Source organism: Eptesicus fuscus, chromosome 6 (assembly GCF_027574615.1).
Source record: "Eptesicus fuscus isolate TK198812 chromosome 6, DD_ASM_mEF_20220401, whole genome shotgun sequence".
In the NCBI taxonomy this organism is placed as follows: domain Eukaryota; kingdom Metazoa; phylum Chordata; class Mammalia; order Chiroptera; family Vespertilionidae; genus Eptesicus; species Eptesicus fuscus.
Genome location: NC_072478.1, coordinates 84,987,710 through 85,002,412, shown reverse-complemented (window position 1 = coordinate 85,002,412; position 14,703 = coordinate 84,987,710). Strand labels below are relative to the sequence as shown.

The 14,703-nt window shown below is 39.9% G+C and overlaps 1 protein-coding gene across 1 annotated transcript in view; it reads right to left on the bottom strand.

Moving 5' to 3' along the window:
- STK32A (serine/threonine kinase 32A) overlaps positions 1-14,703 on the bottom strand; it is a 69,410-nt gene that overhangs the window by 25,517 nt on the left and 29,190 nt on the right. Inside the window, exon 4 of the mRNA XM_054717022.1 lies at positions 3,047-3,084. Within this exon, the coding sequence (XP_054572997.1) occupies positions 3,047-3,084 (38 nt within the window). The remainder of the gene's footprint in view (positions 1-3,046; positions 3,085-14,703) is intronic.

Below are 14,703 nucleotides of genomic sequence, written 5' to 3'. Positions count from 1 at the left end.
TTGCTCCCAACAGCACCTCCCGCTGGCCTACTCACCCTCAATTGTCCCCCTCCACTGGCCTGAATACCCCCAACTGTCCCCCCACCAGCCTGCTCGCCCCCAACTGCCCCTGCTGCCGGCCTGCTCACCCCCAACTGCCCTCCTCTCCTGGCCTGATTGCCCTTAACCGCCTCTGCCTCGGCCCCACCACCATGGCTTTGTCCAGAAGGATGTCCGGAAGGTCTCCCAGTCTAATTAGCATATTACCCTTTTATTAGTATAGATGTCAGTCTGTTTTTACAATGACCCTAAGAAATAAATATTCTTTTTATCCCTGGAGAAACTAAGGTAGCAAAGGAAGTTTAGGCAACCTGTTGGCCCTCTCTGAGCAAGTGAGTGGGTGAATTGTTTTTATTTTATTAAATTTACCAGGATGACATTGATGAATAAAATGATATAGGTTTCAAGTGTACAGTGCTATAATACATCATCCATATATTTCATTGTGTGTTAACCACCCAAAGTCAAGTCTCCTTCTGTCACCATATATTTGGACCCCTTTAACCTCTTCCACCCCCACTGCCCCCCTTTCCCTCTGGTAACCACCATATGGTTGTCTGTGTCTATGAATTTGTGTGTGTTTTTTGTCTTGTCTGTTTGTTTGTTGCTTTCAGTTTTATATCCCACATATGAGTGAAATCATATGGTTCTTGACTTTTCCCATCTGACTTATTTTGCTTAGCATGATATTCTCAAGATCCACCCATGTTGGCACAAGTGACAGTATTTCATCTTTCCTTAGGGCTCAATAGCATTCCATTGTATATATGTATCGCATCTTTGGTTTTGAACTTCAGCGATCTGGTTCCAGAATCCACAATTAATCTTTCACAAGGATAGTCTCTAAGAGTGGTTACACTTACAGATTAATTTATTTCTGGACCTTTCTCCCAACCTATGACCACCAAGCTGGCAAGAAACCATGAGGAGGTGAAAGAAGTTGAATGCGGGAGGACAGAACGACCTCATGGTAAAATTGGGATGAAACCATGTTCGAAATCTAAGATTAAAACACTGTTCTCTGAAAGGGAAGGTAAATCTTGAACAAGTTTTGGTTGACAGGACCTGTATGTCTCCACTCAGAGCCTCAACGAATGGCAGAGCAATATATTGTAAACAAGGACAACCAGCACAGGTGGGAACAGAACCCCAACCTGGGTCCTGCGTGACCAGCCAGCCATGCCCTTTCATGAGACTGTGGTGGGCAAACGAAGCACCTTTTTCTAAATTGTGCAAAGGTGGCCTCTGTAGGCTAGGGGAGGCCCTCTCCATATCCGGGAAGCTCCGCAGAGTTTATGTGCACCAGGGAGAGCTGGTGTGTTAACCAAAGTGACCTTCATGCTAAGTCTCACCATTGCTCACATTTCTGAAATCCAGAGAATCTGTTCCCAAATGTCAGAAGCAGTGAAGGGACGGAAGAAATAAGGCGTTGAAAGTGGAAAAACCTTTTTCGACAGTCTGTAAATAAATAATGACCCCGAGCCTTGAAATTAGAGGTCATACGCAGAAGTGTTTCTTAGCTCTCTGAGCACAGGTGGGGTCTGGCAAAAATCAGGTTCAAATGCAACTAGGTAAATAAATAATGAGCCATGAATGGTACTTGGAGTTTCAGTCCCACTTGCAAATCCTTTCTGTTAAAGTCACATGAGTAAGGAGCTTTGCAGATTCACGACTCATCTAGCAGCTTTCTGAAAAGAACGAGGATCTTATTGCCACTGTAACATTGATAACTTATAGTCTGCTCTGATGGACCAATAAATCCAAACGTACATTCAAATAAATATTAGAAAGAGAATAGACACATTTAATCATTGTTGGCAAAAGCTTGTTCTACAAGGTATCTTTAGTCAGTGTTTTTTGAACTTCTGGCATTCATTTTTTTCACCTTCATGGTTCTTCCCATATCCCTATATCACATTTCTATCTGGGTACCACATATTGTCATCTACTTTATATTTTTCTTTAAAGTGACTGATTTTTTTTTTCAGAAAGAGGGGAGGAGGGAGGAAGAGAGGGAAGGAGGGAGAGAGAAGAGAGAGAGAGAGAAGAGAGAGAAGAGAGAGACAGAGACAGAGAGAGAGAGAGAGAGAGAGGTATCTATTTTTGTTGTTCCACTTATTTATGCACTCATTGGTTGATTCTTGTATATACCCTGACCAGGGATCGAACCTGCAACCTTGGTATATCGGGATGATGCTCTAACCAATTGAGATACCTGGCCAGAACCCTGGTTGAATTTTTGAACAGAAAACTTGATATCTCTTCTGCAAATGTAAGACCAATTTGCCCTCCTAAGAAGGAAAGCATAAAAGTGGGTGCAATTCCAACAAAACAGTGTTCCAGATTTATAGGGAAATATTATTGCCTGCCTAATGCACTAAGTTTGAGGCCTGTTCATCTTTATTAAAAAAAGGATACGGTGGTCATAAAGATATTAAGGTAAACCAGCACCAAAAAACTGTAATGGTTTTCTTAAAGAAATGAGTTGGAGTGGAAGGACATGGAAAAGAGAGTTACTTTCTCATTATGTAAATTCAGTGTTATTTAGGGTATATCGGTGTATTTCACCACTTCTGTGTAGTGGTATAGTACACCAATACTAACGTTTCTTCAGATTATCCCTCCCCTTAAAAAATGGAGTATGTACCCAGGACAGTGTGGCTCCGTTGGTTGAAGCATCATCCTGTGCACCAAAGACTTGCAGGTTCCATTCCTACTGGGGGCATGTGTGTATGTGTGAGGCAACTGATAAGTATTTCCCTCTCACATCAATGTTTCTTCTCTCTCTCTCTCTCTCTCTCTCTCTCTCTCTCTCTCTCTCTCTCAATAGCAATAAAAATATATCCTTGGGCGAGGATTAAAAAGAAATAAAATAAAACGGAGTTTGTATATGTAACTCAAGTCAATCAAGCAAGACACCTTTTCTACGTGTAACACTCCTTAGCTGGGGATAATCATTATTTTCTATATACAAGTCTAGTTGGTTGCAAACAAATCATTCACTTACCATGTTCATCAAGCAAAATATTGTCAGGCTTCATATCCCTAGGGGAGTAAAAAGAAAAGAGAAAGTTGCTTATAATAAAACAAACATAACTAAAGGAGAAAGTGTTCAAGAATGCTAAGTAGCGTTGAAATAATGTACTGGCCCCCCATTGCTCACAATCTTATTAAATTCTCAGAGTGAATCTATGAGACAATGACCATGAACACCCCAATTTTTAGATCAGAAAGCCAAGGCTTAAAGAAGTTCAGTAACTTAGCCCAGGATCAGAGATAGGAAATGGAAGAACTGGGCTCTGAGCCTGGGTCTCTCTCATTCAAAAGCTCAGACTCTTAATTTCTATAGCATATGATATCTAAGCATGTAAGTATTGCTCCACAGGGTCATACAGGGCATTTAAATTGTCTTAAGGTAGTAGTACTAATTATCATTTACACTAATTTTCATCTGTGTAAATCTGGGATGACTGTAAAGACTCTATAAAATAAGAAACAAAAAAGGTCTATAATGCGAGTTTATTTTAAATGTGCAGAGATTAGAATTTTCCTTAGGATGATGCTATAATTCTCTAGTTACTTAATAAATATTATTCCAGGGGTGAAGGTGGTTGATTAAAAGATCTGGACCAGTCTTCAGTGCTTTGGTGAGATCCTTCAATCCCAAGAAGAGAACAAAACCCACCCTCTTCCAGTAAAGGAAGTAGTTTCATGATAACTACTTAGAGGAATAGCTTATAGAATTTTCAAAATTCTCCTGAAACAAATATTGTTAGAAGTGCTGCTCGATCAGAGAACAGTGATGCTGTGCCTACTACCCTGCTCCTCCACTCTCGGGTTTTACTGCCCTTCCCTAATGTACCATTAGAGCACTTCAGCCTAAATTCACAGAAGCCATTAGGGAAGAAACTCTGAAATGGGTTTTGGGAAAACACTTTCAGCCTAGTCAAGTGGCTTTTATGTCACTTGAATAAGGTGACCTTGGTCTTTGACAGACCAAGATTGTCAGGGTCCTTTCTTCTTAAAAATATTATTGAATAACAAGCCCCTTACCTACAAACAGAACCAAGTATATACCACCCCCAACATGCAGATGCATGGATAGTTTCAGGAACTTTGAGTATCTTCTCATTTAGTATGTTAGGGTCTTAACATTCATTCTGGATTCATAAGTGATCATCTGTAGCCATGACAAATTTTTCTCTGGTGCCGGGTGCAATTTTCCAAAAAGAGAGAGTGTAGGGGGTTTCCAACTGCATGCTTCTATGGCTAATCTCTCAATATTGCATATTCTGCCCCACACCCTTTGATGGATCCCATTATTTCAAGAATTATCAAGTTCAAACTCACTTACTAGTATATGGAATAAAGTCTCTTTTCTCACCTGGCTCCTATCCTCCAGCCACATGGAAGCACACGCCATTCCCCTAAATGCTCCCTGCATCCCCCCACCTTCTGCTGTTCCTTCACCAGAATCAGAGCCCTCTCACCACTGCAACCAGACAGTGCAGATTCATCCTTCACCTCATAGCTCAGATGCCACTTCCTACAGGAAGCCTTTCCTGATTTCCCAGTTCTTAGTCAATGGCCCCTTCTATGTGCTCTGCAGAGTACACTTCTTTCATCATAACATTTATCATTTATATTTGTTCTCCAACTGGATCATGAACTCCTTGATGTCAGGTTTCTAAATTAATGTCATACTCCATCACATAGGCTCACAGTGTCTGGTGGCCAGTATATGAATGACTGTACGGTACTAGGAAAATGTCTAGTGCACTCAAGGTTAATCCTAACAGTATCTACCAGAGCACTACAGTGCACCTCCAAACACTCTGCAGTTGAAAGCTTGGGTAGACCAGGTGCTAGGCTCTTACTACCTCCTTCAGACCTGCATCCAGTGAGCGCCAGTTAGTGTTTGCCAAGCGAGGAGGAGGCCTCAGGAGCCCAGCCAGGAAGGAAGAGACCTGGATGTGGCAAGATCAGCAGACTGATTCCGTGGCCTGGATTTATGAGGGCTTGCTGGGAAAAATGAATTGCTCTGGATACGACACTTTATGAGCTTCTATAAATCTCTGAGCATCGTTTTATTTTTTATTAATGCTACATATCATTATACCCACTATTTGCCTCAGAAACTAAAGATGATGCTTAAAGAATAATACAGAGATCAGAGAGGAAACAATTAGTTTAATGTGTCACTTCTAACTTCAACTCATATCCACTTATTCATGAAATATTTATCTATTTTAATAAGTCACTATGCTAGGACTTCAGAAATATAAAGATAACTGAGATATAGTTCCCCTAGGGATGAAGAGGATAAGACAGATTCATAAAGAACCATGCAAAAAAAAAGGCTTAATGTGGCAAAGGCGTGTATTTACTACTAAATTCAGAAAAAAAAAGACTATTTAAAAAGAAAAAGTGGACTTTCCACCTAAAAATGAAGTAGGCATAGATTCTAAATACATAGTTTTCCCAAAATGTGATGAGGTGACTTCTAAGTCACTACAGGGTCAGCTGCAGAATGATAACATTGTTTATTCATACACCAGGAGAAAGAAAATAAAAAGAAACCCAGTGTGCTATATAAAAATTCCTGCTAGAACAAGTTGAGATTTTTCTCATTCTGAAATTTAGCACCACTTTCTTATCTTTTCAAATAATCCTAAATATGAAATAGCTTATGCTAATACATTTCTTTCATTTAAGGCAATCTGTAATATAGTTTCACTTAAGGTGACTTAAAGCTCTATAATATGATTTAACCTGATGGCTACCAAACCTGGATATGTTCAGAATCACCAGACGGGCACACTTTAAATGTGGATTCTGTGACCTACCTAGCTCAGTCCTGTGGCAACTGGACTCTCTGTGGATAGGCCCAGGCATCTGTCCAAAACAGACTCTTCCAGACCTTCTTATGTACAGTCATGTTCAGAAATACCATTCAGGCACGGTTCAAGTCCAAAAATAGCAATCTGATTTTAAAACGTGAACCACTTACAAGCTTATCTATGAATGTAAAAGTGTTAGAAACGTACAACACCTACCACTCTGGACAAATTCTTTGGTTAAAATGTACATGGAGGTCTCTTACAGCCTACATACCATTAGCAGGGAGCTAATGATGACAATGTCTGTGTGGGGTATTCCATCTAATACCTTAGCCTCTCATTTCCCTGACTTTCCTCCAATCTTTTCATCTATCCCACCCAATTGTTTCCTTATCCCTATTTCCTTAATCATTCCTTTGTCTTTATTCTAGCCTACCCCCTGCCCAGCATGACCTCCCATCCAATACAATTCCCAAACTGGCACGTCGGATACACTGAGACCATCAACTTCTCAGAGAAAGGACATCTTTTCTGCAGGCTCCCCAAAGTGCCCAGAACAGAGGAATTGCTTAAGTAAATATCGGTTATAAAAATGGGTGAATCTGGTTCCTTGGTTTCTCAGACTTCTGGAAAAATAAGCCATGCATTCTTTTTTCCCTTAAAAAAAGAAAAAAAAAGAAAAAGAAAAGAACAATTCCCTCTCCTGCCCCCCCCCCAAAAAAAAACAACAACAAACAACTCTCTATGCCAGATGCACTATATTTACTGTTAGTCAACTGAACAATTGATCATTTTAGTAAGTGGATGAGCATATACTAGAGTAAGAGTGATAAAGCCGTGATTTCTGCAGTCTGAGCCCCCGAGTGCAGAGGGGAGGCTCTAGAATGTGGGGAGTGGTAAAGTGCAATCCTAGGCACACACACTCCAGAAACTGCGTCTTGATTGGAAGAAACAGCAGGCCACAGCCTGCTTTCTCAGATGACTCCTACTGTGGGAACCAGAAACAGCATGTGCAAATGTAATGCTCCCCGTGGCGGGGTCCAAGGTGGGAATTGATATACCTGCCATTCTCACCTGAATGCCTTTCCAGGACATTAGCAGAACTTAATAGGCTAATTACATCCCTTCACTGCACCTACCCTGGGATCAAGTCACTCACCCTGCAATCCAATATGAGGTGTGGGAACAGGGAACAAGAAAATCAGTGTATCCAAACCAAAATCAACTCCCTCCCTGTCCCCCAGCTTTCTGATGGGTCCACAGTTTGGGTTTAATTCTCTGTTACATAATAGTCTCCTAGGTTGGGTCTTCTTCAAGTTCTTGAGAGGGGAAAATATCATACATATAGTTCTATAGTATATTATTTAGGGTGTCACCTAAAGGCTATTGGTCACATAAACAAATCTATGTTAAGAAAAGAGTTGTTTGGGGTGGGAATCAGGAGAAATTGTAAGCAGAAACATAGTTTGGAACGGGAGGTAGAGGTGAAAATTGCCAGGATTGGATTATTACAGACCAGGTCTCATCTTCCATAGTTATTACAATATTATTGACTACATTCCCTATGCTGTACTTGACATCCCCGTGACTATTTTGTAACCACCAATTTGCACATCTCAATTCCTTCCCCTTTTTTAACCAATTCCTCCAATCCCCCTCCCATCCGCCAACCATGGAATTGTTCTCTATATTTCTAAGTTTGTTTCTATTTTTTGTTTATTTTGTTTTTTAGATTCCACATATAAGTGAAATCCACATACTTATTCACCTGCAGTCCCACCGCTGTGCCTCCTTCTCTGGCCTGAGAGCCAGGGTCTGGATTCACACAGTCTACACTCAGGTCCTGGGGCCACCAGTCAGGAGCTCTGTACGTGACTTAGAATTTTTTAAAAGCTCAGCGCAGGCTAGTTAAATGTTAACCTGGAAGTGAGCAGTCCTTTACCTTTCTCACCTGGGTTTTTACGAATGGGTGGCCTTGTGTGAAAAGCACAGTTCCAAAGTTCCTTTCAAAACTGCCTGATACATGATACAAAGAAGGCGGATTCTCCTGTTTTCACAATGCGTAATTCATGCTCATTCATTATTCCGTAGCTTGGGAGCAGGTGCTCAATAGAACATATCAACCTAATACCCTCATTACTGCACTGCCGTTTTGTTCTTGAGGCTCAGTTGCCTTTCTGCTCTGGGAGTTAGAAACAGAACCTGGGCAAGGGCTTGTGAGCTACTGAAGCGAAGACTTATCCAACTAGAAAGAAAGGGCATTTTCTTAACCACCCCATAGAAAATAATGTTACCAAAACCTATTACCCCACGGCAGTAAACAGAAAACATGATCAATATATGGAAGGAAGAAAGCCAGCATCAAGTGAAACAGGCACAATATAAGTAATCAGATAATCTATCACTCCTTGGGGGCTTTTAATTTTCTCATGCTGGAATTGCTGATTTGATCATTTGGAAAAGATTTAACTTTCCTTCAAGATATTTAAATGAAAAACAAAATGTTATTTAAAAAAACCCACAAATAGCTGAAAGATCTCACCAAATCTAAAATGCAGAAGTAAGCAAAGAGAGTTTCCGGGCAACATAAAATAGGTTACCATATCCCAAAGCTAGTGGGTTGGACTACCATAATTGTACAAGCAATTCTAACAGGTTTTGTTATCTGGTCTCCCATCCCATAATATATTTGAAGACAGAAGCTGATCTGAGTAACACCAGCTAAAGAAGCAAAGATTGAAATCTTAGCAGCTAAGAAAATGATTAAAACATACTATATTAGTTTGCTAGGGCTGCTGCAACTAAGTACCACAAACTTAGTGGCTTTAAAAATAAACCAGAGATTTATTGTCTCGAAATTCTGGAGGCTAGAAGTTCAAAATCAAGGTGTCAGCAGGGCTCTGCTCCCTCTGGAAACTGCAGGGGAGGGTCCTTCCTTGCTTCCTCCCAGCCTCTGTTGGTTTGCTGGCAATCTTTGACCTTTTTCCCAACCCTTCATTTTCACATGGAGTTTTTCCTGTGACCCTTCATTTCACCTCCCCTCTGAATATGTTTCTCCCTGTGTCCAAATTCCCTGCTTCGATAAGGACACCAGTTACATTGGATTAGGGCCCTCCCTAATGAACTAATTTTTACTTGATTACCTCTATCAAGACCCTATTTCCTATTAAAGCCACATTCTGAGATACTGAGGGCTAGGACTTCAATATAGTTTTTATTTTTTTGAAGGGGACACACAATTTAATCTATAACACCAACTAAAAATAAGTCTATAAACTAATGTTCATTGCTATTGGGTAGATAGCACTAAAGAGCTTGTTTGAACTTGAGGATGTCTATTATTTCATAGGAGTGAAACTAAAGGAGCCTAATATGAAGAGCAGGGTCTTGAAATCAGATAATCCTACTTTTGAATCTGGCCTTCATATACTAACTGTATGATATTGAGCAAGTTACTTAACCCCATCGTGGTATTGCTGACTATCAAAATAGGCAGTATGTGCAAAATGCTTATGAGCGTGGTGCCTAATTCTTGATATGTGCTTAAGTGATAGCTCTTCTTCAGTCATTAAGAAAATGATGTATGTACTTTGTAGTATAAATTAAATGGTTAAATGTTGGTGAGCAGAAAGGAGTAAACACCTTCTGGAATTAGCAAAACATCTCTCCAGATGACTCATTCCCACAGGCTTCAGAGAGCTGGGGTGTCACTGTGTTGGCAAGTTCATTTCTCAGGAGCTCATCTGTCACTTAATGATCATTGACAGAAATGATTAGTGGCAGAAATATCTTATTTTTTCCTCTCAATTACCATCTCAGGAAAATAAAATGTGACTTCCGGGCTACTACAGTGTGTGTGAGTCAGACAAAAAAGTGAAACTCAGTCTAGGACCGTGGTCGGCAAACTGCGGCTCGTGAGCCACATGCGGCTCTTTGGCCCCCTGAGTGTGGCTCTTCCACAAAATACCACGGCCTGGGCGAGTCTATTTTGAAGAAGTGGCATTAGAAGAAGTTTAAGTTTAAAAAATTTGGCTCTCAAAAGAAATTTCAATCGTTGTACTGTGGATAGTTGGTTCTGTTGACTAAGGAGTTTGCCAACCACTGGCCTAGGAGATCTCTGCCTGTAAAAGACCTGGGTTCAAACAAATACTGTTGGTTCACAACTGAATTGCAAATAACACATTGATTAGTAAATGTGCTGGGAGCTGTTTATCACCCCTCACTGTCACATGCTCTGTAGACAGTCCATTTCCCTCATGCGGCCTTCTTGGGGAGAAGTGGGAGTGTGGTAGAGAATAGAAGGACAAATGAGACCATACATTGAAGAGCATCCTACCAGTGCTGAGAAGAAATCACCCTAGACTCTTTGGTATGGAAGAAGCATTCTTGATCATTTGACCCTTTTTAACCTTTTGCACTCGGATGTCGAGTGTGACTCGACACGGTTAGCATCGGTAGCAGCTCTTTTTATACTCTTTGAATGTATCAATAATTTGAAATATAAAAAAATCCAAATAAATAAGTTTGTATGAAAAGAAACTCCAGTTTTTTATTCTACTGCCGCGCTTTGTAAAATCTGGGGTATTTAAAAAATTAAATCCCGAGTAGAATAAAGGAATCGAGAAAAAAGCAAGCAAGTGCAAAGGGTTAATAGAGGAGTTCAAAGCTATGTTTAAGCTCACAGAGACAACTGGTGTCAGAGTCTGGTTTAGTACAACTTCTTTAGAAGAAGTATGGTGGACAGACTTTATGGTGACCCCATGATTCTCACCTCCTGGTGTTCAGGTCTTGTACAATCTCAAGCCCCTGAGTGTGGGCTGGTTGTATGGCTTGCTTCTAACCAACATTATATGGCAAAGGTTGATAGGAGGTCACTCTTGTGATTGTGATATATTATGTCATGTTATTCAATGATATATACTCTGTCTTGCTCGCAGACTCACTCCAGAGTCTTGCCCTCCTCACTGAATTTGAAAAAAACAAATTCTGCCATGAGTTCTATAGCCCCAGAGAAATGAATTCTGCCAACTTCCTGACTGAACATGGAAGTGCACTATTGTCCAGTCCAGCCTCCAGAAAAGAGCCCAGGTCTGGCCAATGCCTTGCTTGGAACTTTGCAAGCTCAGATGTGCCCAGACTCCTGATGCAAGGAAACTATGAGATAATCAATGTGTATTAAGTCATTATATTTGTGGTCATTTGTCACACAGCATAAAAAACTAATAACTAAAACTAATGGGGGAAAGCCACACACACCAGGGGTATGCAATAGGAATGTGTGGAATAAATTAAAAATTGCTGAAAACAGTGTTTTCCACAGCAACCTTTACCATCTATGTTCACCTAAGGATTATTGTATATACTGCCCTCATTCACTGATTCAGTTGTTGATTTATTCAGCAACCACTCTGGAGTAGATTGCAAACATGAGTGAGGTGTAGTCTGCACCCATAGGGCTTAAGTTTGGGAGGAAGATAAAGCTTTTTATAAAAAAAAGCAATGTGTTCCAGGGGCAACAATTAGAAGTATGATCTTGAGCATTGTGAAGATGCAACTGTGTGAGTGATGTGTGTATGTTTGTGTGTGTAGCTCAGGACATGCACATCTCTGCTGGTTTTCTTTATAGAAGTGCCACCGAATTATACACCTTTTTGATGTCAGTATTGAAGGGTTTACTTGACTCCCTTTCACTCTGTAATATTGTCAATCCTGGACGACAGGGGAGCTGTCTGTCCTTTCACCATTGGAGGTCAGCACTGAGAGAACACTGCCTGGCGAAGGAGCTCAAGAATCAGTTTTTGAATGAATATTTATGACCGAAGCATTATTCCTAAGCTCTTTCTTTCACAATCAAGATGATGATTTCTAGAAAAATGATAGAAACTTCTCACAAGTAGCTACTGCAATCCAAGATGGGATGTGCATCTAACAGAAGCTCTGAGATGAACCCGGGTGTCAGTTATTGGTTCCTGTGATTACAGCAAAGAAGACAAAGGTGATGAATACAAATTTCATCTGTCTGTTTTTTGACAATCATCAATTTTCTTATTCCTACTTCAGCATATCTGTAATCAATTAGAAATGAAATTTTTGCAACTCTCTCTGCTGTACTGTAATTATTTATACATATTTCCTAATTATAGTTTTATCCCATTCCTATAGGAATTTAGAAATCAGTGAGTTATATCTTCATTAGAGTAGGGGTAATTCCTAGAAAGAGGAAGAGACAATCACACATCCACTCAACTGGTATTTTGATCCAAGATGATTTACTGTTTAAGTGTCCCATACAATTAATCTCATTAGCTTAAGTTCATACTTGGGTCTTCTTTGACATCTGACAAGGGAGTGAGTACACATTTATCTCTGGGCTGTAATAATTACTTTTCATCCCATTATTCTATATCCAAGAGACTGTGGCAACCAATGAATTAAATAGTATTATCCCATAGGAAGGATTGTAATGACTTTTATTTTCCTGCCTTTTTTTAAGAAACAAAAGCAAATAATCACTTTGCCCATATTTTAAAATCTTCATTTACCAATTTAATGTAAGTAAAGAGGAATACTGAATTAGAAACTGGCCATAATTTGGAAACTAAAGTTGATTTTTAAAGCTGTCCTCATAGAAAAACATTTGACTTCTTGACTAAAAAGAAAACTGCCTAATTGTACAGTTGCAAATTAATGGTTATTATGCAATCCGTGTCTTTCACAACAAGCTTAGAAAAGAACAATTCTAAAATTGAGGGACATTAGCTAAATATTCTACAAACTTAGGAAAGTACAGAAAAAATTTCAAGTCTGTGGATTTTTAGAAAATCCACAAACAAAATAAAACTCCATGTCTCACTTGGAAATTATGTCAGAAGCAGGACCTATTGTATTTTTAAAAAATAAACTAGGCTAGACATTGCTGGCAAGAAAGTGAATACGAACAAAAAATTAAAACAGCCCATCCAAGGTTACCACCCAGAGGCGAATAAGTATTTTTACTTACTTAGCTTCCTTTACAAGGACTAGATTCTTCTTCCCGCTTTGGCTATTAAAATCCTTTTTAAAACCTCTGAGCTCTCAAGAAACTTGGTTTTGTTACCCCAACCATTTTCTTCTCTGAAATACTTTGGTCTTTCTTGCACAATTCAGCTTCTAGTTTTAGGCTGTTCTGTCATCTGTTGGTTCCACACGTATCATCTTCACGGTACAGCCAGACCGTGGGAGCCTCAGGCAGGTGGTCATGAACCTTACAAACTATATCCTTGACTGTGCTCAACATCTGTAGGGTGGAGAGTAGCCAAGACCTTTGCATTTCCATCAAGTGATGCCTCACCTGCTTGTTAGCTAAGTTATTTTCTGAACCAGAGTTTCGTCAACTATAAAATAGGGACAGTCACACCACCAACCTCCTGGGCTGTGGGCAGATTGGGTGAAATAATTCACTATTGCTTAGCAGAGTGCCTGGTACCCAGGACGCCCTCAGAAAATGGCAGTCTTCTGCTCCACACGTATTTGCTGACTCTTACGGATAATCCTGAATCTTCTACCATGTCCAGAGACAAAACGTTTCTCAGCTGAAATTAGGAAGTCACATACTGTACAGCTGCAGGTTTACGCAGATGGTCTTTCCTTGTCTGGGGAATCTTACTGTATTTCGGTGATTCTTTTTCTCCCCTACTCACACTTTAGTATCTTGGAACTCAGGAGGTGTCTTACAATCCAGTTTCCAAGCAGCTGAGAGATGTTTTGTTTTGTTTTCTTAGAGTCAATCAAATCCAGCACAAACTGATGGATTCTTTTGAAGAAAGATTTTAGAGAATTATATTCCGAAGCTTCTATCTCTCCTTCTATGTTACTCTTCATGCTTTTAACTCTGCCCCATAAGCTCCCCTCTCAGAGTGCCACCGTCCTTGTCCTTTAAATGTCATAGACCAAGAGACACTGCTCATTTTTACCATGGCCATGTTTTCTAAGCCATTTGACAGCATTTCAAATTGATACCACTTCAAACTGATCCCTGGTACTCTGAGCACAGAAAGTAATTGTTATTAGAGCTCTCTCACAATTAAAATGCCTGTCTTGCATCAAACAGACTTTCAAAGTACAGGGGGAAAGTTTGGGAAAGGCGGGGGAGTTATGAAATCAAACGAAGGACTTGTATGCATACATATAAGCATAAACAATGGACGCAAAACTCTGGGGGGGGAGGGCATGTGTGGGTGTGGGGTGGGGGGTAATAGTAAGATATGTACACATATAATACCTCAATAAAAATATTTAAAAAAAAAATGCCTGTCTTGGAAAGTCTTCATGATATTGATATATGTCCTGATTTTCCCAGAATATTTTTTAGTTTTGCCTATTGTCCCCAGCATAATTATTAACAGCAATTCCTTTCATCCTCAGGTGTACTCTTGTTTGGACAATGGATGATAAGATTACCCAAGGTGAAAACTAAGGTAGGTCCAAAATTTCTAGTTTTCATGTGCTATGTTTTAATTTTATCTTTGTTATTTGTAACCGTGTGCTTCTAGTCAACTAGTCATTTGTGTGGTTCAGGCAGTCTTCATTCCTTCATATTTTACTGCACACTGATTATACAATGAAAAGCAAAACATACATGGCCCTAACACCTGGAGTTTACAACTTAGAAGAGCAAACAGACATTATTAATTAATTATACATCATAAATGTCACAACTCCTCAGGAGAGGTGCAAGATGCTCTGACTGTGACATGAGGAGGTGGGTGGGCCTTGGAGGCCATAGAAATGCCGCTGCATTGTTTGCTTCATCCAGGAGCATGTCATTTCATTTTAACACAGTGTT